This window comes from Periplaneta americana, chromosome 15, assembly GCF_040183065.1.
Source record: "Periplaneta americana isolate PAMFEO1 chromosome 15, P.americana_PAMFEO1_priV1, whole genome shotgun sequence".
NCBI lineage: Eukaryota > Metazoa > Arthropoda > Insecta > Blattodea > Blattidae > Periplaneta > Periplaneta americana.
In genome coordinates, this window is record NC_091131.1 from 134,920,087 (window position 1) to 134,943,368 (window position 23,282).

The window sequence follows — 23,282 nt, forward strand, 5'->3', positions numbered from 1 at the left end:
TCTGTTTCCATGGCCCTGTTCCTGTAGTGCATGAATAATTTGAATCCTATGAGGGTGGAAGTGAAGATCATTGTTGTTGTTTAGTGCCTTGCATCTGGCAATGAAGCCATTAGCATCATTATGTAAAATCCGACAAATGCTGCGATGGAAAGCCCAAGTGACACAGAAGGACGACACGCAGACTGGCATGGACTCTGTTCAATGGCCTCACTCACTGCCACTATGTTGTCAGGTGTACATACTGTTTTCACACTACCACCTTTTTTTCTTTTGTATAGAACCAGTAGCCTCAAAGTTACGAACCCAGATCTTCCAGATCTTGATGGCATTAGCTGATGAAACAGCATCATTGCGATGAACCCCAAACACTCTCTGAAATTCATGCTGAGTGATTACGTAACTGTCACCATTGTAACTGAAATGCTTTAAAGTGTTCTACCAGATGGCAGTAGCGTCATTCTCCCCACTCAAGCCAAATCAAAATAAGTGTTGTTGCAAAATTGCTCGATTCATTGCCGCACCTTTTACTACCCTAGATAGGTTGGATGAAATAAAATTGCATATCAGTAATTTTTCTTCCCCTCAGTCTCTCTGATTATTGTCTTTTTTATTTTTCTCCCTCGACGAATTTTAAGGGTGTGGCCTATTTTTGGGCCAATATGGTACGTTAAAATTCAGATGTTAGTAATCATCTTATCACTGAGAAAATGAATTCCTTATCACAGGCTGTATCCAACAGAAAAGAGATTCCACACTGTTGACTAGCAGAGTAGAGTAAAATCTAATCTACTGTATGTGGAACCTTTGGAAACCAAGCTTTATTTTTAAGAAGTATTTCATAATACAGTATTGTAGACAGCTTATCCTATCAGCAGCTATATCTTTTCAAACAATATGTTTTAAAACAGGAAAGGCATTTTCACAGGAATTGTATAGTTTTTCTATTAACGCATTCAGTTATATAACTACATCTGATGTTCTTAATTCCTAATATTTCAGAAATGGCAAACAAGATCGTTCACTTGATTAACTTTTCCAATAGAGCGTACTTAAGTGTTGACGAAATAGTGCGAGCCTTCACAGACTTCAGTGGACGTCACGTAATTATAAAAATATTGGATGCAAAGGGTATTCGACTACCATTCTCTGAAATAGAACGAAGAAAGGAATCCACTATCTTCGAGCCTCTTGATGGGTAAGTATTTTTATTTCAATTATCTCTCAGATTTACCAGTACATCCACATATGCTGTAAAGTATAGAAATTATCGAAATGAAGGCATACACTTTAGAAGTCCAGTTCATTATGACTTTTCACTTTTTCACTATACAAAGGATCGAGAGAAATCATTGTAATGCTGCAAAATGTATGTTTCGAGATTTAAATATTTTCAGCATCTCTGATACTGAAAAGGTGATTTTTTGGCATTCTGCTTGCTTATTTGTCCATCCATTTGTGTACAGAAATTTTTCATAAGTTATTGGACAGATTTTGTTAATATTCAGTATGTAGGCTGTCAGTTCATCGACGAATAATGCATATGGGCTATTCCATCTCAAATCGACCGAAATATAGAGAAAATTGACCTTGCAATTTTTAAATACAATGACACTTTTTCTGTCCGTTGACAACTGTGATACAATGCTTTGTGCAAAGTTTGAGGCATCAGAACTTCATAGTTTTTAAATTTATTGTATTTTCATAAAATTAGCAACTTTAAACTGTTGTGGCTCCGAAACCCTTTCACCCAATGATCAAAATCATGGTTTATTTTGATGCTGAGAAATTAAAGTTTATATTGACATGTAAACAGTTTTTCTTACTTTTTATGGAAATGGAGAAATTTAGATTTTTCTTCATTAAGATGTCTTTGCCCACGAAAAAATATTTTTAAAATATATGGTTATATTCCGCTTTGAAGGTACAAATAAACACATATTTTTTACTGGTGCACCGTTGATAAGAAAGTATTGAAAATATCAAATAAAGAAAATAAATAGTATGCGCGTGAACTAACAGCTGACTGTGAGGCGGGAGCTACCCTAGGCAAGCAAGGCCAGGAGACAAACACGTGATGTTTTGTCTAGTAGCGCATAGCTGGGCTAGCTTTATCATAAGTTTTCATAAACACAGGAGTAAAATGGCGCCCAACGCTCGCTTATCTTCAGCTCTCGGCCAGTTCATGCGGTATTGCATCGTTCAAGTCTAAGCATGTGAAAATAATTTATTTAATACCCTCGAAACTTATTGCCGAGCCACTAAGCAAACAATGCCGAATCCCTCTTAATAATGCAAGGTTTTTTCTCAATATTTTTTACATTTTTACAAATGGGCAAAAAGCCTAAAAGTAAGTAAAATCAGATTATCTGCCACTCTGTATACAATAAAAATAAGGATTACTTCTTAACATAACCTACCAAATGTCTGCTTCAAAATGAGCTCTCGTTCAATGTTCTGCATTAAATGGTTCCAGAGTTCTGAGTGCTGAAAGAGGCTTGTTTTTATAAAATACGCTAACTTTGTCGCTCAATAGTACGAAAACCGTTTGACTTTCGATAGTATATTTTTGAAAATGCACTCGCCTCAGCACCTTGTATAAATAGGGAAAAAATTAGAGTATTAAAAAAATGCGAGGTTTTTTGCTGATCGATTTCATATGGAATAGCCCATATAAATTATGGTAATTTTTGTTTTAAAAATTAATGTTTTTAACAAATAATGTAAAAAAGTGCATTTCTGAAAATCACCTCTTTGATTTTCCAATTTTATTTATACAGAAGATAAAATGACAAATGAAACAGTATAGACTGTAGCCTATTTCTTTTAAATAGTTGTTTCAGAGAAATTATGTATATAACCTTGAGTGATGGCATAAGTAATATTTACTGATGACTTTCCTTTTTAATAAATCTACCAGCTTTTGGGTGAATATGTTGGAGGCAGTACTGAATTGTGACTTTGTTCAGCAATGATGCAGAATTATCTCTCATCCACTTGAAAGTGGATAAATAATTTTTATGTCGAAAATAACAGAACAGCTATAAATCTTGAAGATGCATGGGTAAGAGAGTCCAATCCATGATGATGATGATAAAAAGTAAAAGCAGCAATCCCATACTTTTTCCCCGAATTTTAAATGCATACAAATCTTAAGCAGGGTGACCAGGAGTCTGGTTTTTGAAGGACATGTCCACCTTTTTTGACCTTGTCCTCCTGTCTACCAGGCATTTTAAAATTGACTTTTGTCTGGCATTTTTTAAAACATGACTTGAATATTTAGTTCTTTATAATTCGTGTTATTGATTGTTATAATGTCCTGTAACCAATGACAAGAGTATTAATAAATAAAAGAGAAAAGCACACACTCCGCATGTTTCAGAGACAGAATATATAATGTTTGCAATCAGTACTCTTTAGTTCTTCGTTTGGTTTGTGTTTTCACTGAACTTTCGTTTTTACAGCATGGATAATGGATATAACCAATGCCACAGTCAAGTCAGCCATTTTTAATAGCATCACAGCCAAAATAGTATGTGGTTACAATTTGTAGGATATCTGTGTTTACGACCATGTTGCAAAAACGAAAATGTAAATGTACTGATAATTTGAGAGTGAAGTATCCATGCTTTATTAAAGAACGGATCATCCATGAAGCAAAGTGTGAAGTGTATGAATGTTTTATTGCTATAGTATTGGTGATTTGGATTCCTATGTGGGAAGTAGGTAAGCACAAATCTAACATTCACAATGCAGTGGAATCTTCAAGAGTCACATCCAGTAGCAGCCTGCAGTTACAAAGGTTGGCAGTTCTGCATGAAAAAATAGTGTAATTAGCAAACGCATGCTGTTCATTGCATCTAAATCGTATAATGCGTGTATTTACAGCCCCTTCTCGAAGTTGAGTGTGCACTCGAAATTGAACTCCAACAATCCATGTGCTTTACCCATTCCATAGGCTACACCTCTCCCACCCGATAGTCATGTAGTGGAGATATGCCCCACATGTTGATAACATGAATGAACAACTATCAAGAACTTTCTATCATTCGAACACTTTTAACTCCTACCGAATTTCGTCACGTCAACTTTTATAGCCTACACCCGTTCTGGCAGATGGAATTAGGCCTATAAGACATTATCACGTCTTAAATGGAAAGAATCATTCAAAGATCCAAAACTAATTCCTGATCTACCTCGAAAATCTGCCGTGGCCATGTTTAGATTGTTTACTGGTCATGATTGCCTCAGTAAACACCTCCATCGTATTGGAGTATTGAATTCACCTAAATGCTTACTGTGCACCAGAGAAGAGGACATGGAGATGGAGCACCTGGCTAATTGTGAAACTCTTAGGACATTTGTGGACCTTCCATCAAAATATTGGGAAGCAAGAAGGATGATGACTTCATTGTTAAATCCAGAGCATTAGATACACACACACATACACACACACACACACACACACACACACGTCAGAGAGCTGGGAGTTCCTACAGATTTGCAATAAAGTATCATAACTTGAATAGTTTGTGAACATGTTTGCTGCATTATTAAATTTAATTCTTTGGCATAACAGTGCAAGAAATCAACTGTGGAACACACAATACAAATTCTCCGTGTTTCCCACTCATTACGTTAGCCCCGCCATTAACCAGCACAATTAATTTATGTGGTTCAATTATGACTGAATTTCCGTTAAGCCTATATTCCATTAAGATAGTTTGCACCAAACTTTCAGTGTCATGTTTTGATGGCAATGAAGATAAATTTCCAATCATTTTATTGCTATCCAGCAATTCATTTTGAATTGTTTTCGTAGTTCCTTTGAATTGTGACGAGCCTTATAAATGATCTTTGAAAGTTTAATCTAAATGTGGAGTAAAATCAGTCAAACCCCGAAATATACCGCGGTTTGTTGAATCATCTGATTCGACAAGTCCTTGCATCATTAATTCAAATGCAGCACAGAATTTCACATAGTTAATTAATTTAGATAGACCATATCTATTTTTATGAAAATTTTCATCTTGTTTCTGAATTTTAATCCAATATGCAGAATCAAGCTGTGTTAGAATATTTTAATATCTGTAGCAGTGACAATTTTTGTTCGACTTGAAATGAGTTTTCGAATTTTTATGCTTTCTATTTTTTTAAGTCAAATTAACTAAATTCTTCACTCTGGTCTTTGTCCATGTATTGTCTCCTCTAAACAGAAGACACGGGTGGGGGAGAAAGCGTTTTCATGAGCGCAGCAAAAAACCAATCGTTTCCATTACACATTTCGGTATTAAAATGACTAGTAGGCTACACGATTTCCTCGACTTTTTCCAGAAATTTCAATATTTAAATTTAGTGTAGGACGTCCTAATTTCTTAAGTTAACGTGTAATTTCTCTTTTAATTTCGAAAAGGGTTGGTCGATTAGGTTTTCATTTCATTCATTTTTAATATAAAATATTTTCTTAGACACACCGATTAATCACATCACACCACCCACAGTACTGTATAACACACTGAAACTGTAATGATATACAGCAAGTCCAGAAGCCTATGTGTTCTCCTAACGCAGAGATGAGGATGTTGGCAGTTCTTTTGTATATTTGGAGAGAGCTGCTTCGGTTACAGCTCTAATGCAGTCTTATGGGACAGTCAAGAAAACCAATTTTCTGCAGCCGACTATCCTACATTGAGCTCGAGGACTGCCAATCACAGATCCGAAAAGTACACTACAGATAAAATTCTCGAGCAGTTCAAGGTTCCTACAGATAGTAAATTCTCGAATCGAAGGAGAATGAATTGGAAAAATAAATGAAACAATGAACTAGATTACATAAAAGCACGTTCTACATTTTTATTTTACTTGTCCATGTAAATGGCGGTTCTGCAGCTCTGCAGTTCTTATTGTAGAGTCGCCCCTGGTCACATCTTTCTTTGCTGTTAAGGAAACAAAACTAAATGAAAAAGTGAGTGCTGCAGAAGGTGCCCTAGCATTTCATACTGTTAAACATCATAATAGCTACGGGCTACTGATCAAGTAACTGCACTTCTAGTCTTAACCAGAAATTGTTTGATGATTCTGAAGTTGCAAAAAAGTTTCCTTGTGCTAAGACAAAAATGTAAGTGGTAGTGAATCAGGTTCTGGCTCCACATGCTACAAATATTGTAATTCAAGCGTTAGGTGGAATTTCGTGTTTTGAGCTTGCAACAGATGGTAGCAATCATAGAAACTTAAAAGATCTTTCCTATTCTTGTTCAGTGTTTTGATTATAATGCTGGAGGATTCAAACAAAGATTTTAGAACTCAACATCAAACAAAATAGCTGAAACTATTAGCAATTGCATATTAGTCATTAAATATACTAAATCAGTATGGTTTACAATAAAAACTTGTGCATTTTCAGGAGACAATGAAAATGTGAATTTTGGTGGTTGAAGAGAAAACCGGGGAATAATGTATTTAGTATTTGCAGGGAGACTTGCAGAATAAAAGATTGTTGGAGATGGATGTCCTGTTCACATATTTCATAATTGTTTACATCATGGGTCTGATCTTTTCCTTTGATGCTGAAGCAATAATAATTAAGATATTCAACTTTTTTTTTTCAATTTACACAGTTCGTACAGAGGAACTTAATGAGTTTGCAAGTTTGTAGATATTGAATACCGAAGTTTCTTGGTCAATGTAAAACACGTTAACTCTTTTCCCTGCTGTGGATACAATTGAAGCACTGTGTGCTAAAAGTTGTTGTTGTTGTCTGCTAATGCTGAATTTCTGACAATGAAATCATTAATTCTCTCACTCTCCAGTATTTTTCACTCAAGGACGCCAAATTGATAGTAGTTGGGCAGTGTTGAAGATTATTTTGATCCATTTCCTCTTGAAGATCATATAAGGGGCAGAGTGGTAAAGGAGATATTCCAATCCTGTTGAGATGCTTGGCCAAGTAGTTGTGGCCCTTGAACAGTCTAAAAATTGCAACTGCATTCTTCCTTGGGTATCCAGGGATATTTTGGGTTGAGACAGATTCCCATCTTTTATTTTTGGAAATTTGGAGATGATGATTTGTTATAATTTTGTGACATTGTGAAATAAGTATTCTTTTTGTTGTATAATAGGATAATTGTGTAGCAGGTTTTTGAATAGTACCACAGCCCTTTTTGGCAAGATAATCAGCAGCGTCGTTGTGAGTCAATACGCAATGTGCTGGTATCCATTGAAAAACTATTTTTTTCTTTAGGTTGTTGAGGTGAAATAGCATTTCCAGTACTCAAGAATTTGTTGACTTTTTGGTGTTAAAATGGATGTTATAGCTAAAATGGCTGCTTTTGAGTCAGAAAGAATTATTGCTTGCTGGAATTGAGCTATTCTGTATAGAAGATTTTGAAGTGTCGTACGTATGGCCTCGACTTCTCCATCAAAATTTGTAGTACTAAATCCAAGGGGTTTGTAAAAGGAGAACAAGACGGCATGTAGCTCCAGCACCTGCTCATTTGATTTGTTAGCAAGGAGCCGTCAGTAAAAATATGGAGCCATTGTTGTTCTGGGAATCTTGTATGGATTGTTTCTAAGGCTAATGATTTCAGTACATCTTTTGGAGTGTCATCTTTTTTGACATCTTCCAGTAGATCTGTATAATGCTCAATATCTAGCATTTGTAACAGGTTTACTTTAAGGCAGGCCTGCAGAACTCGCAAGTAGGGGAACTATGACGTCAGCCTCACTCCACTTCTATTGGGGATGATCGACTTCCGCCGCAAGAATGAATGTTGATGCAGCCGAGCGTAACTAGAACACCATGACCGCACAGGTAGAAAAGGGGGGTAGGGTAAGAAAGGGGAGGAAAGAAGTCGCTCTCAGGAGCTACAGTTCTGCAGGTCTGCTTTAAGGAGTAGATTTTCTTTGTTAGGAAGAAGAGTTATCTGTTTTTTTTATACCGGTATCGCAAACTTCAGAGAGAAAACTTTCCTATGTTTCCTGCGTGCTGAAAGTTGATAAGTCCATTTTCGATGATTTTGAAATTGGCAGTGCAATGTGTTGTTTTACCCATGTACTATGTATGGGGAAAAAGTTGTGTGAATTAAACGTTGATAAGTCCAGTTTCTAGACTGTCTTGGATGAGACATGCATATCAATGTGCGGGTCAGATGTTATAAGTCCATGCCTTGCGAGCTATATGTTGATAAGTCCATACTTGACAGCCATGTTTTTGTAAGTTTCACAAAGCATTGTTACCGGTTATTAATGCTAAAGTGTTTTCCATTATATCTAGTGGCTTTAGATCTCCATCAATGGTAAAATTTAATTTTCGGGGTTAAAATTCTCTGAGTAACAACCATGTTGTCAGCATTGTGGGTCAGTTGAGTGGTGATTGTACGGACTTAATGCTTGACCGTATTATCTTATTGTTTGTCATTTTCTGTATTGAAGTTCTCACAACATTAACACACAAAAATCGCGTACCTACTAGAAAGGAATGATACCTGTACAGATCGTATGTTGCACAACCCTCGAAGAAATCAGGTTTCTGATTATCAACCTCACCCACGCAATTTGACAGCGACGATGTGGATAGAACATTTTGTAGCATTTCCGGGGTGACTTTAGCACAGGCTTCAATGATACGGTTCTTTAAATGTTTCACATTTTCAATTTTCTCTTCATCCTATCAAGCCCTTTATATAACCCCAAAAGAGAAAATCAAGAGGTGTTAAATCTGGAGACCTGGCCAGTCATTCTACCGGTCCATGTCAACCAACCCAATGTTCAGGGAACTGTTCGTCCAGTCTGCTGCAATATTTCTGTGGCTTAACCTACCAGAATGAAGAATGATATCAATTCTTACCTCTTTCGATAATGTCATCACGAAAATCAAGAAATTTGTTATAGGAAAGCTTCAAATAATCACAACAATGCATTGAAACTGTCACAGGTTAACCATACAGTAAAGCAGGAAAAGTTGATTACCAGAATTGCATAAAAATACCTTTTCCAAAGCCTTCTTAGTACTGTACAAAATATCTGTAGATGCAGTAACTAATGTTTGTGTCATTATTACAGTTATCTTTAAATAACTTTAAAACAATTAGAGATACTCAAAACGGATTGCACCATTGTTTTTCTCAGAAAATTTCACATGATTTTCAGTACCTACATTGACCCCCTTTCCATTTAAAATTTCAAAGTTGGATTCAAAATAGCGGCCTTTGAGATAGCTGAGGGATAGAATCGAATGTGTCACTGGTAGAGCATTTGGTCTTACAGATACTGGTAACACCAATAGTAATCGAAAATCAAGCATAAGGAAGATATTTATATGGTTTCAGACTTTTGATTCACTCTGTATTTTGCTGCCAATACTCCGAAAAGTAACAGGATGTGTTACTCAGGAAGAATCGAGATATGAAGGCTGTCTGTTAAGTATTTCATTGCTCCAAAATAATCAAGTAAGGTGTAAATATTTACAATTTGTTTTCCTTCTTGTAGGTGCAACATTATTGGGCTTCCAAGGAATGCTAATGAATATATAGTAGGAAACGTCAGTCTCATTCCACTGCAGTCGGTGACTCAGTTGCGGTCATTGCTCAGTGTATGGAATAAAAGTTTATTTCAAGCCCTGCAAGTAAGTCATTTATAATTTCTTACATAAAGATAAATTTCCTGCTTGTGTTTTTGATGCATTGTGTAGATCACTAAATTATAGCTGTCTTGTATGCTGGTAAAAACTCGAGTATCAGTCTCTACTTCAGGAATCCTCGTGGTTGCTTGCTGTATTAAATGTTTAGTGTGTTATGATGTCCTGAGGAAGATGATACAGTGGAGTAGTTTTCCAGAACTGTTGCACCATTGGTGATTGTGAATTACCATATAGCCTCCTGAGTCCTGAGACATTTGTTGTTTAATTTTAAGGTTCATTATAATCCTGCACTTCAAAAAAAGTCACTGACATGAGGAAAAATGCTGAAATAATTCTGCAGGTTAGTTAGGACACAAATGCAGGTATATTATACCATACTTCGGGTCTCTGCACATACATCTTATATCATAATCATGTAAGAAGTATGGTAAATAGTACACTATACTCTTAGGACTCAGGAGGATAGAAAAATACTGGAATGTTGCGAATACCCTAAGTAAATCAGCCCCCAACATTGTTTTTGTACACCACTTACGTTTCTGACATGCATAACTGACATTCTTGGATAATGATACACAAGATTAAAGTCTATCCAAAACTAGAAAAGTATTGAAGTTCAGCTGCTTCAAGGTATCACTGCTTGAACCAGCCAATCAGAGTCCATGGCGACAGGTTAGCATTGCCGACTGTTTCACAGTGAACATATTGTAGCCAGTTGTTTTGTTTATTCGGAAGTGTTGGATCTTCATTGCTGTGTTACAGCGAGTATTGGTGTTCTGTCGTGACTATTGTTTTTGTAGTTATTTTGTTGGAGGTAGAATTACGAGTATTTTGATTTTAATTTTAAATTTAATTTAGTTGTGAGTGTATTTGTAACCTGATTTATGATGTCCATGCACTTAATTTGTAAAGAGTGCGGCATCCTTCATAGCCCATTTTTAACCTCATAGCATAAGTGAACAACTGCCATTTATTGATTCTGGTTCACGTTAACACTTTGTTTAAAAAACTTAAAATTTTAATACTTTTAACGTGTCGTTAAACAATTTTAAGTTTTTTGACTGCCATTTATTTAGTTCTCTTAGTGTCAAATACAAGAGAAAAGAATGCCATTTACGTGTCAGTGCTTGAATATGACCACTGGCAAATACTCACCACACCATACATTCTTCCAAGCAATGTTGGAAGTTGTCAATTACTCCCTTCGTATATATAGCCAGGGATAGTGTTGACTGCAGCTCTGATAAGGTTCTTCAATTCCAAGCTGGTGATAGGACGTGTTTGGAAGACTTCTTGCTTGACGCACCCCCAAACCCCATGAGAAGAAGTTGACAGATGTCAGATCCGGGACCGGAATGGTCAAAAGATGTCATCATATCGAGAAATTACTTACTGGAAAAGGTCTTTTGTACTGTCCTTTCCCTCCGCCCTGTTTTATGATTACAGGCAGATGCTGTGTTTCTAAAGGAACTAACTCACATTGCAATGGTGCAAGCATCTGGCACTTTTCCATGGTGACCAAAGTTGAAGTGTCGTCTGAATATATGCTGTGTAGCAGTTTAAAAATCATTCTTGAAATAGGTCTCTATTGTGAAAGCACATTGCTCTGCCATCTACACTTGCATATTATAGATTTATTAATTTGTCCTACAGAATAATATCTGCGATATTGACAATTAATATTTGAGGAGAAAAATTCGTTCCGGCGCTAGGGATCGAACCCGGGTCCTTGGTTCTACGTACCAACCGCTCTGACCACTGAGCTACGCCGAATTCAATCCAATTTTGTAATACTGAAATAATGGATAATAATATCAAATAGTTGGTTTTTATTTTCATTCAATCACTTATCAGGTTAAGGCAGCAGAAGTAGATTCTGTTACATCAAATTACAATATATTAATAAGCATCACGAATATTTTCGACTTTTTTTATAGTTTACTAATAAACAAGTACAATTGAACGTAGGTGAAAAAGATATAAAGATACAAAACACATATAAGACACAAGTAAAAGTTTAATCTTGCTTGCTTTTTTTAGGAGTTCAATGGCGTACATAGTATTAAAATAACATTCAAGTAAAAAACATTCCAGTAAATATAGTTATAATGTAAACAATATATTAAAATGGCAAGCAATGTGCCAAAGTTGTAAGATTAAAATAGTTTAAAAATTATGTTAAACTGAAAGCTAAGGCTTGTTCATTATGATGTTCAACATGTTGGAAATCTGTAGGAAATAGATGTGAAAACTATTCTCGGTCTATTTGCTGCAGTGAGAGACATTAATACGAAAGGTGTGCAGTAGAGGTTTTCAGAGGTTGTGGCCTTCTCATCTTGGCGTTACATGGTACCATGGTATCGTTTTTATGCACGAATAATTCTTTTAACATGTTTCTAATTTAGTCTTGAATACATTCCTTAACAAATCACTCCAAACCAATATGAATATAGCTTGGATTGTGTGTGAAGGAAATTTTTTTCTGTTGGTCCCATTGCACATCTTTGTTTACATAAATAAAAAGACATTAAAGTTGACATGATACACAAATATTATTTTTTAAGAACCATAGGAAACAAATGTGGGTAAATGATGATCACAAGAACACCATTTCTTGATAGTTTGTAAAATGACATTGATGATCTAGAAAATGAACAGCTCCAGTGAGCTCCAAGGTAAAATACTGTTTTTTACTCCTTTGTATTTTAATTTTGATCCAGGGAAAATACTCGTCTTTTACGACAACATTTGTAAAATTTCGATTATGTTCCATGGACAAAAAAATAAAATGCAGTAAAAATTAATCTTTGATGTGGACCAAATAAAGTTTAAGTATACATTATCGTAGTTCACTCAAGTGTGTAATTAAGCAATAAAAATATGTACCGGTATCTTACTGAATAATTAATACTAAATATGTGCCGTGTGTGTATTTGTAAAATTATTTCATCTCTGACTTTCATTTGTTCATAAACACAATGCAAATCAGACATCAAATTTAATTTCCTTCAAATAGCATTAGATTTAACTACATATCGCTCATTCACCTTTAGTTTCAACAGTATATAAAGTTTTCTGTGCTTAAAAATCTCTTTTAGTCCTTCCTTATGATGCGTTTGTGCCCTGTCCTCAATTCACTTCTCTAATGAATAAAGCCTATGTCCATCTAAAGGAACTATACTTTCCAATGATGAAAAAACTTTCCAGATCGGTTAAATAGTTTTCTAAGATTGCCTCATACAAAAACACAAACGCCCTCTTTTTATAATTGAATTTAGTATAGATAATAGTTATTTATGGTACTTGTGAGGTAAGTGCATCTTTATTGTGCGAATGGAAAGATTTAAGCACGAGGCTTCAGCCGAGCGCTTAAATTACACGAGTGCAATAAAGATCACGCTCACAAGTACCATACGTAATTTTGTCCATGACCATAACGAAAAATTATGTTTTATAAAAGAAAATATGTTGAAAATAAGTCCTCATATAATCACGTATCATTGCATGGATTTTAGAATCGATATGTGTACTAGATAGGTTATGATGTAGGAGGCCATGATTAGTGAAGAATGGTATCTAAGGCGTTGGATAATAGTTATTTATGGTACTTGTGAGGTAAGTGCATCTTTATTGCGCGAGTGGAAAGATTTAAGCACGAGGCATTAGCCAAGTGCTTAAGTTACATGACTGCAATAAAGATCACGCTCACAAGTACCATACGTAATTTTATTCATGACCATAACGAAAAATTATGTTTTATAAAAGAAAATATGTTGAAAATAAGTTCTCATATAATCACATATCATGGCATGGATTTTAGAATCGATACGTGTACTAGGTAGGTTATGATGTAGGAGGCCATGATTAGTGAAGAATGATATCTAAGGCGTTGGATAAATAACAAATTATAATTAACTATATAATTTTAATATATATATATATATATATTTTTTTTTTTTCATTTTAAACGTGTATTTTTGTCTTTTTGAAGTTTCAGGTATTATTTAGAAGTGTTCATGGGACTAATGTGGTTAAAATAATTTCTTATTTTACTTCTGTAAACTTAAGAGGCATATTAAAACGTGGTTTATCATCATGTCTGTTTAGCTCAGTTGGCTAACGCGTGTTGTTTTAAAATCCTGTAAACCCAACTTCGCAGGTTCGAGTTTCCTCGCATCCCAAAAGGTAAATTATTACAAAATTAAAAAAAAAAAAAAAAAAAAAAAAAAAACATATTAGATATGAATGCAATGCACAAATTACGACGTAATAGAGATTGAGTGTATGTATATTTAAGAAATGGTAATAAAGAAGTAGAGGTAGTGACATCTAGTAACTAATATATTAACTTCTTGAATAATAGTTGAATGGAAATTATACGTGTGTGACCGGGTACTAGCAAAATACTAGTGAACTGTGAGCTAAAGTTCAAACTGTGAGGTAAAGTCTTTATCTCACTAGTGGAATAAAGTAATATTGAATAAAAGCCTACTTTACAAACGCAAAAGGATTTAGTAAAGGCATGTTTTTCGTTATGGTCATGGATAAATAACAAATTATAATTAATTATATAATTTTAATATATATTTTTTTTCATTTTAAACGTGTACTGTCGTCTTTTTGAAATTTCAGGGATTATTTAGAAGTGTTCACGGGACTAATGTGATTAAAATAATGTCACATTTTACTTCTGTAAACTTAAGAGGAATATTAAAACGTAATTAATCATCATGTCTGTTTAGCTTAGTTGACTAACGCGTGTTGTTATAAAATTCTATAAACGCAACTTCGTAGGTTCAAGTCTCCTCACCTCCCAGAAGGTAAATTATTACAAATTAAAAAAAAAAACGTATTAGATATGAATGCAGTGCACAAATTACGACGTAGTAGATAGAGAAAAGAGAAGGAGATTGAGTGTATGTATATTTAAAAAATGGTAATAAAGAAGTAGAGGTAGTGACATCTAGTAACTAATATATTAACTTCTTGGGTAATAGTTGCCCAGGTACTAGGAAAATACTAATGAACTGTGGGATAAAGTTCAAACTGTGAGATAAAGTCTTTATCTCACTAGTGGAATAAAGTAATGTTGAATAAAAGCCTATTTTACAAACGCAAACGTATTTAGTAAAGGCATGTTTTTCGTTATGGTCATGGATAAACACATGAATGTCATAGAATACAATGAGATCTGTATAAAAAGGGTTGTTAAATTAATATTTTCCAATTGTTGTGCAAGGCCGCCTTAGATAAATACAAAGTCATTTGTTTTATCTTTATTACTCGTATATTAGTCTGACAGGTGGTACTGACATAAAAAGCATTATTATTTTAAAACTCATATATCTCGTTATATATTGTATCAAAATTTTGCACAGAACAAAAGTTATCGGTAAGATCTTTGTAGCAACTTTTGTTATGTAACATCCTAAAAATCAATAATAAGCTAGATAATCAATTTATTTACTTCAGGCCTACTTATAACCCCCATTTTAAGAGAGTATTTTGAATAACATTATGCCTAAAATCTAAGTGGGAACTAACTTACCTTACATACCAATTTTCATAGAAATCGGTTCAGCCATTTTTTGAGTGAAAAGGTAACAAATACATAGATATACAAACGAAAATTAAAAAAATGCGATTTTCTGTCTCAGAATAGTTAATTATACTCGTTTACACAAATTATTTTTGCAAAAGCGATAATTACCAGAAAATTTTTGGTTATAATTTTATTATTAGTAGAGATATTGTTATACATTTCTAATGAACCCATGAACTTAGAATGTTTAGGAAAATATAGAACCCTGCAAAAAGAAGATTCTATACCTCAAAAATACTGGAGTGCAAGAGGACTAAGGACTTCGTTGACAAATGTCTAGGCATTTGAACGACAACATATTTTTATTACTGATGGAAGGAGCATCTTATTTTAAAAAGCTAGCTGCGAACTTTGCTACGAGATGTGGATCTCTTCCATGGCAGTGTTTCTTCCCTGCTCACTGTCATATAGAATTTATGTTTTAAATGTAAAAAAAGCAGTGGTCATGTGTTATTGGAGAGAACTTACATTGTTACCTGGTGATGTGAATTTTTGAGAGGCATGATGCAGAAGGATTTTTCTACTGTTGTATGGCTGGATGAAACACAGTTGAATGACAGCCACACTCTAAGTAAAGGTGGGACAGATGACACACTGGAAAGTACGATGACAGTACCTATTGGAAAGGAGGGGAGAATTATTGTACTGCATTCAGAAACATCAAAAGGGTTAGTTGAAAACTGCCTTCATGTTTTTAGATAACAAAAACTGTCGACTACCATGAGGAGATGAACATATAAAATTCGAAGAATGGTTCGAAAGGTGCTTATTGAAGTACATAGAGAGACCGTTGGCAGTAGTAATGGACAATGTTCCACATCATTCCATGACTATGGCCAGTAGAAAGGAATCACCCATTGGTTTGCCTCACACAAAATATCTGTCAACAAGCACATGAAGAAAGCATAACTCCTACATTTAGCAGCACAACACAAACCACAGTGTCCAAAGTATGTAGCGGACGAAGTGATGAAGAAATACGGTCATAATGTTAGCCAGTTGCCACCATACCATTGTCACTTCAATTGTATTGAAATCATATGGGCCAAATTAAAAGACATGTTGCTACGAGCAATGTTCGTTGTACAGTGAAAGAAGTGGAAAAACTATTACTAGATGATGTGGAAAATGTCAGTTCAGAAGACTTGAATAAAGTAGTGAACCGCATGGAACATGTTATAAAAGAAGCATGGGAAATGGAGGGATTAATTGAAAACTGTGTGAAAGAGATTAACATTTCTCTTAGTGATAGTGAGAGTTGTGTGGACAGTGGCAGTATATCAGACATCAGCGCCATATGTTCATTACAATAGGGAACACTTCTCCATGAAGCATTATTGGCTGATTATGTGTGGTGCACGAAGAGTTTTAAATTTATTAGCATGAAATCCTGATTACGGTTTGTATTATATATATATCACTTGCACATTATGTACCATATTCACATTCATTCTTCATTTATTATTATTATAATATTATTATTATTATTATTATTATTATTATTATTATTATTATTATTATTATTATTATTGATCTAGATTCATTTTCCGGGCTGAGAGGCTGTGGTCTGATGGTTGGTTTTCTACCAGATGTTTTGTCTGCAACTGCGGCAGACGTCTTCAGTGGAGTGGTATCTGAGGTCGCAAAACTCTTCTCGGCGTACCTGAGGCAACTGATCCTGTGGCTGGTTGTGCGGGCATATTTATAGTGCAACTAGCGGACCGAGGCCTGTTGTCGCTGCAGTCCGCGCCGCTTTGTTCACTGCTCCTGTTCTGGGTTCCGTCCTTCTGTTGTAGTGGCTTATCTGTTCTATGTAGGACCGGGTACCAACATTTGTTTACCTTTACGCCTTCTTCCTTGCGATTAAAGTTGTCATGTTTATAGATTTCGATCGCTTCTCTATGTAGATGGGAGAAGAAGTGTGTCGTCGTGCTCAAGATGTCCATGTCCTTAAATCGTATATTGTGATCGCCCTCTTGATAGGCATGTGCTGCCACTGCCGATTTGTCGATATGTCCTAGGCAGCAATTCCTATTGTGTTCTGTCAGTCTCGTCCTGACGCTCCGCTGTGTAGTACCGATGTAGACCTTCCCACACGAACATGGAATCCTGTAAACTCCGGCGGACAGCAGCTTATCTCGTTTGTCCTTGGATGACCTCAGCATGCTCTGGATTTGCTTACTCGGCAGGAAGGTCGTTTCCACTTCATGTCGTTTCTGTACCCTGCTGATACAGTCTGTCACATTCTTTAAATACGGTAGGAAGACCGTGCCCTTCTTAGTCGCTCATTCTTGTGACCACATAGATGGTGTTACTCTGGGTCGTATGGCTCTCTTTATCTCCGGCCTTGAGTAGCCATTTGCCATGAGTGCTGTCGATACATGGCTCAGCTCCTGTTGGATGTGTTGTGGCTCGGCTACCCGCCTGGCCCTGTTGATCAGAGTTTTCATTGGCCATGATGGGCCACAGGATCAGTTTCCTCAGGTATGCCGAGAAGAGTTTTGCGACCTCGGATACCACTCCACTGAAGATGTCTGCCGCAGTTGCAGACGAAACGTCTGGTAGAAAACCAACCAACAGACCACGGCCTCTCAGCCCGGAAAATGAATCTAGATCTATAGACTCCGGCCGTGAAAGCCTACACTACAAGATTATTATTATTATTTATATTAGTCCAGTCAAAGAGTACTGCATGATACAAATTTATGAATTTACGAGTTCATATCAGCTGCTCAGTTTCAACACAACAGGCAGGCTGCATAATCAGCCACACTGCACAGCTTCACAATGTTGTTCCTCTTCTATGTCTGAGAGAGAGAACTGTCAATATCCTTCTAGTTTTGTATAGTCTGTATACAGGAAAATCGTTGTTCAAGAAAACCAAGAATCTTGGTTACCAGCATAGGCTTTCTTTTTTTTCTGGCAAACCGAAGGATTGTCTTCATAGTCACATGTAATATTTCTACCACTTGTTGATATGTAACACAAATTTGTTACTTTGAAGTTTACTATAAACATCATGTCCACTCCAGTAATTGAAGAATAATCGGAAATGGAATAGAAAAAAGTCTGTATTTTACTCTTTCTTCGTGAACAAAATACAGAATTACTTTGACCGAAGATTGCCCTTTGTAATGTTTCAGTTGTTTACAATATAGGCTCTTCCACTAATTTAATATTAATCTGTCATGAAATAATGAAAATTGTATGTCTTCAAAAAAATACAAGATCATATTGCATAAAATGTAATCATATTGGTGTAAAGGTATTCGGTATTTTCCTTAGCTGTAAACATTATACTGATACAGTAAAACCTCATTTTAACATTCCCCTTTTAAGGAGTGATTTCGAAAGTCCTGGGAGAACTACCATAAGATAATGTAATTGATTCCTCCTTTAAAGAAAATTCTTCTAAGAAGAATACATTTGAATGTATTTGCTAATACATAACTTGTTTTAGAAAAATTCCCACCTATTCTAAATGTTTGTAATCAATCTTTTTTACAAGGTATAATCATACCAGTGTGGCACTAGCAATAGTACTGGTATATGCGATATTTATTAGATACAGTAGTATACATTTTATATCTGAATTGAAAGTAAGTTTGTAGAAAGTTGTTGTGTGTTCAAATTGTAAATTTAATTACAATACTTAAACAATATTATTGTTGTGAAAATATATTGTGTGTTTGAGAAAGTTTATTGTTAATGTGTTTGCTAATACCAAATTTAATGGGTATATGAGGGGCAGTCAAATGAAAATGAGTCAGATGCCAAAAAGTATAATAGAACCTTTATTGCCTCAAAAGTAATCTTCAAAACTGTTTATACATTTTTCCCACTGCGAGACAAGACGATCAATCCCATTACTGAAAAAGCTTGTGGGCTGTCTACTGAACCAGTTCTTTACCCAGTCACACACGTTTTCGTCCAATGCAAAAAGAAATCCATGAATGTCTTTCTTCAGCTCTCCAAAGATGTGAAAATCGCATGGGAAGTGATCTGGGCAGTAGGGGAGTGGGGGGGGGGGGGGGTGTTGAAGCATTTCCCAACCAAATGTTTGAATTGTATTCTCACGGAGTTGGCAGTATGTGGGCGGGCATTATCATGAAGAATAACGCTGTTCAATAGCATTCCAGGGCATTTAGACTTAATGGCATGGCTAGTTTCTGTAAAGTTTCTTCATAACACTGTACATTGATTTTGACCTCATGCTCGAGAAATTCAACAAGAGAGACCCCCTAGAATCGAAGAAGAATGTCAACATGATTTTTGCCGGGATTTGTGTGTATTGCTTTGAACTTTTTCTGTGGAGGAGAATTCATGTGTTTTCATTCTTGACTCTGCTGTTTGCTCTCCGGTTCAAATTAGCGGTAGCATGATTTGTCCCCAGTGACAATACGGGACAGAAATGCATACTCTTCCTCGTTCCTCGTGGTATCATTGCAAGTAACTCAGTGAAGCAGCCATTCTGTTTGTTTTTTGTTCCTCCGTCAACTGATGTGGAACCCATTGCACGCAGATTTTCAATAATGCAGGTGCTTCGTAGCAATGACATGTATGGAACCGTGACTTATTCCCACCATACAACGAAGTTCTTCCACAGTGATCTGTCGATTTCCCAATATCAGACCATCACCTCAGCAATAACAGCAGGAGTAATGGCACGATGAGCCTGTCCTGGGTGACCATTGTCTTGCAGTGACATGCATCCCTCTTGGAATCTCTTGTGCCATTCCAGTACACACGAACATGACATGCTGTGTTGGCCATAAACAGCAGACATGTGATGATGGATTTCTCGTCCTCTTACTCCTTTAGCAGTAAAAAATCGCACTAGATCTTGCTGTTCTTCTTTACCTGCCTCCATTAGTGATGCTGGACGAACACACGTATCTCTAACCTCACTTCCAGCAGTATAAACAAACGACTAGTGTGTAAACAGAGGTTGTAACTGTGCTTTCGCGAGTCACTACCAGATGTCAGTTCAGCAATCAAATTGCAGTGGTACCAACTTACCCGCCATGAGATATACGGATGATTACCCATTTTCATTTGACTGCCCCTCATATATTCAGAATTAGATTATATATTTATTAAACCTCCATTGTTATACGGAATCAAAGCACTTACTACATCTGCAACATGGTTGCAAGAATTAGAAACTGTCCAAGATCAAAGAATAATCACTGGACAAAGTCATGCAAATTATTACAGAAAATGATCTTATTTTATATGAAAATAAAAAACAAATGGATTAAAATACTACATCTATTCCAAAAAAATTGTTAACACCACGATCCTCACTTGAATACATTTATTTGGAATATAATCTTGAACTGTCGTAAAATATAAAGAAAAAGGAATATGAATACAGAAATAATGAAATTGCAAGCATTAGAAACTATAGATATCCAAAATCATAGTGGTTACACATTTACACACATGAATCTCTGCAGCAAAATAATATTGCTGGAGGGGATATTTATTGTGATATTTTTTTCTTCACCTTACAGCAGGAAAACACACTACACACTACGATTGTGAATTAGAAGCTATTGATACCAGTGTACATTAATTAATTTACAGAACAAATTCATTTTTCAAAGTAGCATGTTTTGTGATTCAAAATATGCAATTCAGGCTAATGTTTACCAGTGTACATTAATTAATTTACAGAACAAATTCATTTTTCAAAGTAGCATGTTTTGTGATTCAAAATATGCAATTCAGGCTAATGTTTCATTAACAGAGTGAGAGAAATCTATACCAAAATTATGTTTCTACAAAAACAGACAAAATAGTTGCTTCACAGTGGACACCTTCTTGTGTATTGAAAGGAATTGAAAATGCAGACTTTTTTTTACAAGGAAAGGAACCATAATCCAAAAAAGATTTCATTCTGAAATTTTGCATTATTCAGAAACCACGGACTAGGATTCAACAGATGCTGAAAATAACATCGAAACTAGTCATTCGGATACAATGACATCATTATTTAAAATGTTAACACAGTGAAGTCGTTATTTATTAATTTAAATAACTTAATAGCTAATCAGTGATTAAATGATAATGATAGTGACAATAAATCTCTTTGCAAATTTTTAAAACTATAAATTTGATTCCTAATTCTCCAAGAAGAACAGTAGGGGCCGTCTTCAGACTAGTAATTGGATATGATTGTTTGGCAGCGCATCCCTTTAGAATTGGAATTTATATGTCACCAGAATGTATTCTCTGCAGAGAAGAAGATTCAGCTATGAACTTGCAGCAGATACTAAACTACAACATTTCAAATAAAAGTGTCAATAACATCACATATACTAGGGAGGATTGGAAAGTAACGCACAACAATTTCTTTATAATATATTATTTTGGTTAGGATGTTCAAAGTTGGCAGTTAGCCTAGTTAGTTTGAATCTTGCACTACAGACAGCAATGGCTTGAGTAGGTGTCACCCTGGCGGAACGAGCGGTAACTACTGAGTGAAGATGGAATGTATGCTAGCATCGTCTACTTGTGAAGAACAGTGAAGTGTAGTCCGTTTTTTCTGAGCAAAACAAAAAAGCTCAAGTGAAATCCTCAGGGAAATGTTGAAGGTGTATGATGCTGATTGTCTGGACCATAGCAACATCTCCAGGTGGTGCAGATTCTTCGAAGAGGTCCAAGTAAATCTTACTGACAAAGCACGTTCCGGCCAACCAATGACCGCTGCAACTCCACCCAATGCCAGAGGCATTAAGGTGGCAGTCATCCACCCTACAGTCCAGACCTCACACTGTCTGAGTTTCGCCTCTTTGGCCCAATGAAAAAAGTCCTAGGTGGCTAATGCTTTGGTTCGGATGAAGAAGTGAAATCAATCATGTACAAGTGGTCATACGCCCAGAAAAGGAAGTTTTATGAACAGGATGTACTGAATCTGGTGTCACGATGGGGGAAATGTGTTCAGAGACTTGGTTCCTATGTTGAAAAATAGGTAAAACCTGTAGCTTTTTTCTGATTATTTCGTTTTGCTTACCTATTAAATACATTGCCACACAAAGTTGTTGTGTATTACTTTTTGATCCCCCCCTCATATTTACTGACATATCAGAAAACAAATGGAGAACTCCAATGTTCTGAGCATTTGATTAATTAATTCATTTAATGGGTATGAAGAAACTGTAAATATAAAATAGTTAAATGGTCTAAGGATGTTTCAATTTCTGCTTTTAGCGCTTCCTTGCTTACATTAAGTGAAAACTCCCTTTTAAGAAAAATAACATTTAAGGAAAAATAATTAGTTCCATAGAGATTTGTTGAAAAGGGGTTTTATTATATTTTCTGTGTCATAGATTACTAATTAGTAGTATTTTGATAAAGATCTTTACCATTATATGTAACTTTTTTAGGAGGAGATCGAGAAGTTTAATCCATTAGATGAATATTGGACAGGCAATTAGTGAGGTGTGGAGCCTCGGCCAAGTAAGTATGACAAGAGTTATATAATCATTCAATATTGAACTCTACATACACGTCCACATACGCACGCGCGCACACACACACATAGAGGAGGATAGACAAAACACAATTTTCAGGTGCTAGCCCCTTTTTCTTCAGGAGCCATCATCACATTTTAAACCATTCGAGCTAAGATAAGGATACATTTACCAAAATATATTAAACAATGTTATAATTAATTAATAGAACACATTACACAATCGAACTTCTTAAGACTGCTTTTGTTAACATTATATATTAGTGAGATAGAAGAAATTGAAGTCTCGAAAGAATTTGAACTCAGAAAACTCAGGTGCCACCTACAAGGTTTTTGGTGCCATAGGGTGACCTGGTGCCCGGGATTTGCCTACCCTTGTGCATGTATATATGTATATATTTTAACTTTCTACCTTCCTTGAGTGTAGAAAGATAAAATGTACACACACACACACACACACACACACACACACACACACACACACACACACACACACACACACACACACACACACACACACACACACACACACACACACACACACACACACACACACACACACACACACA

At 35.6% G+C, this 23,282-nt stretch overlaps 1 protein-coding gene across 3 annotated transcripts in view; it reads left to right on the forward strand.

The window, feature by feature from the left end:
* LOC138715363 (tudor domain-containing protein 5-like) overlaps positions 1-23,282 on the forward strand; it is a 148,401-nt gene that overhangs the window by 113,528 nt on the left and 11,591 nt on the right. For 2 of the 3 annotated variants that reach the window (XM_069848199.1, XM_069848200.1), the window contains exons 5-7: positions 1,000-1,195; positions 9,484-9,619; positions 22,628-22,700. Coding sequence is in view for 1 of the 3 variants with exons in the window: in XM_069848202.1 (XP_069704303.1) it covers positions 22,628-22,678 (51 nt within the window). In the remaining 2 variants the exon portion in view is untranslated. The remainder of the gene's footprint in view (positions 1-999; positions 1,196-9,483; positions 9,620-22,627; positions 22,701-23,282) is intronic. The other variant, XM_069848202.1, reaches the window with a different exon arrangement.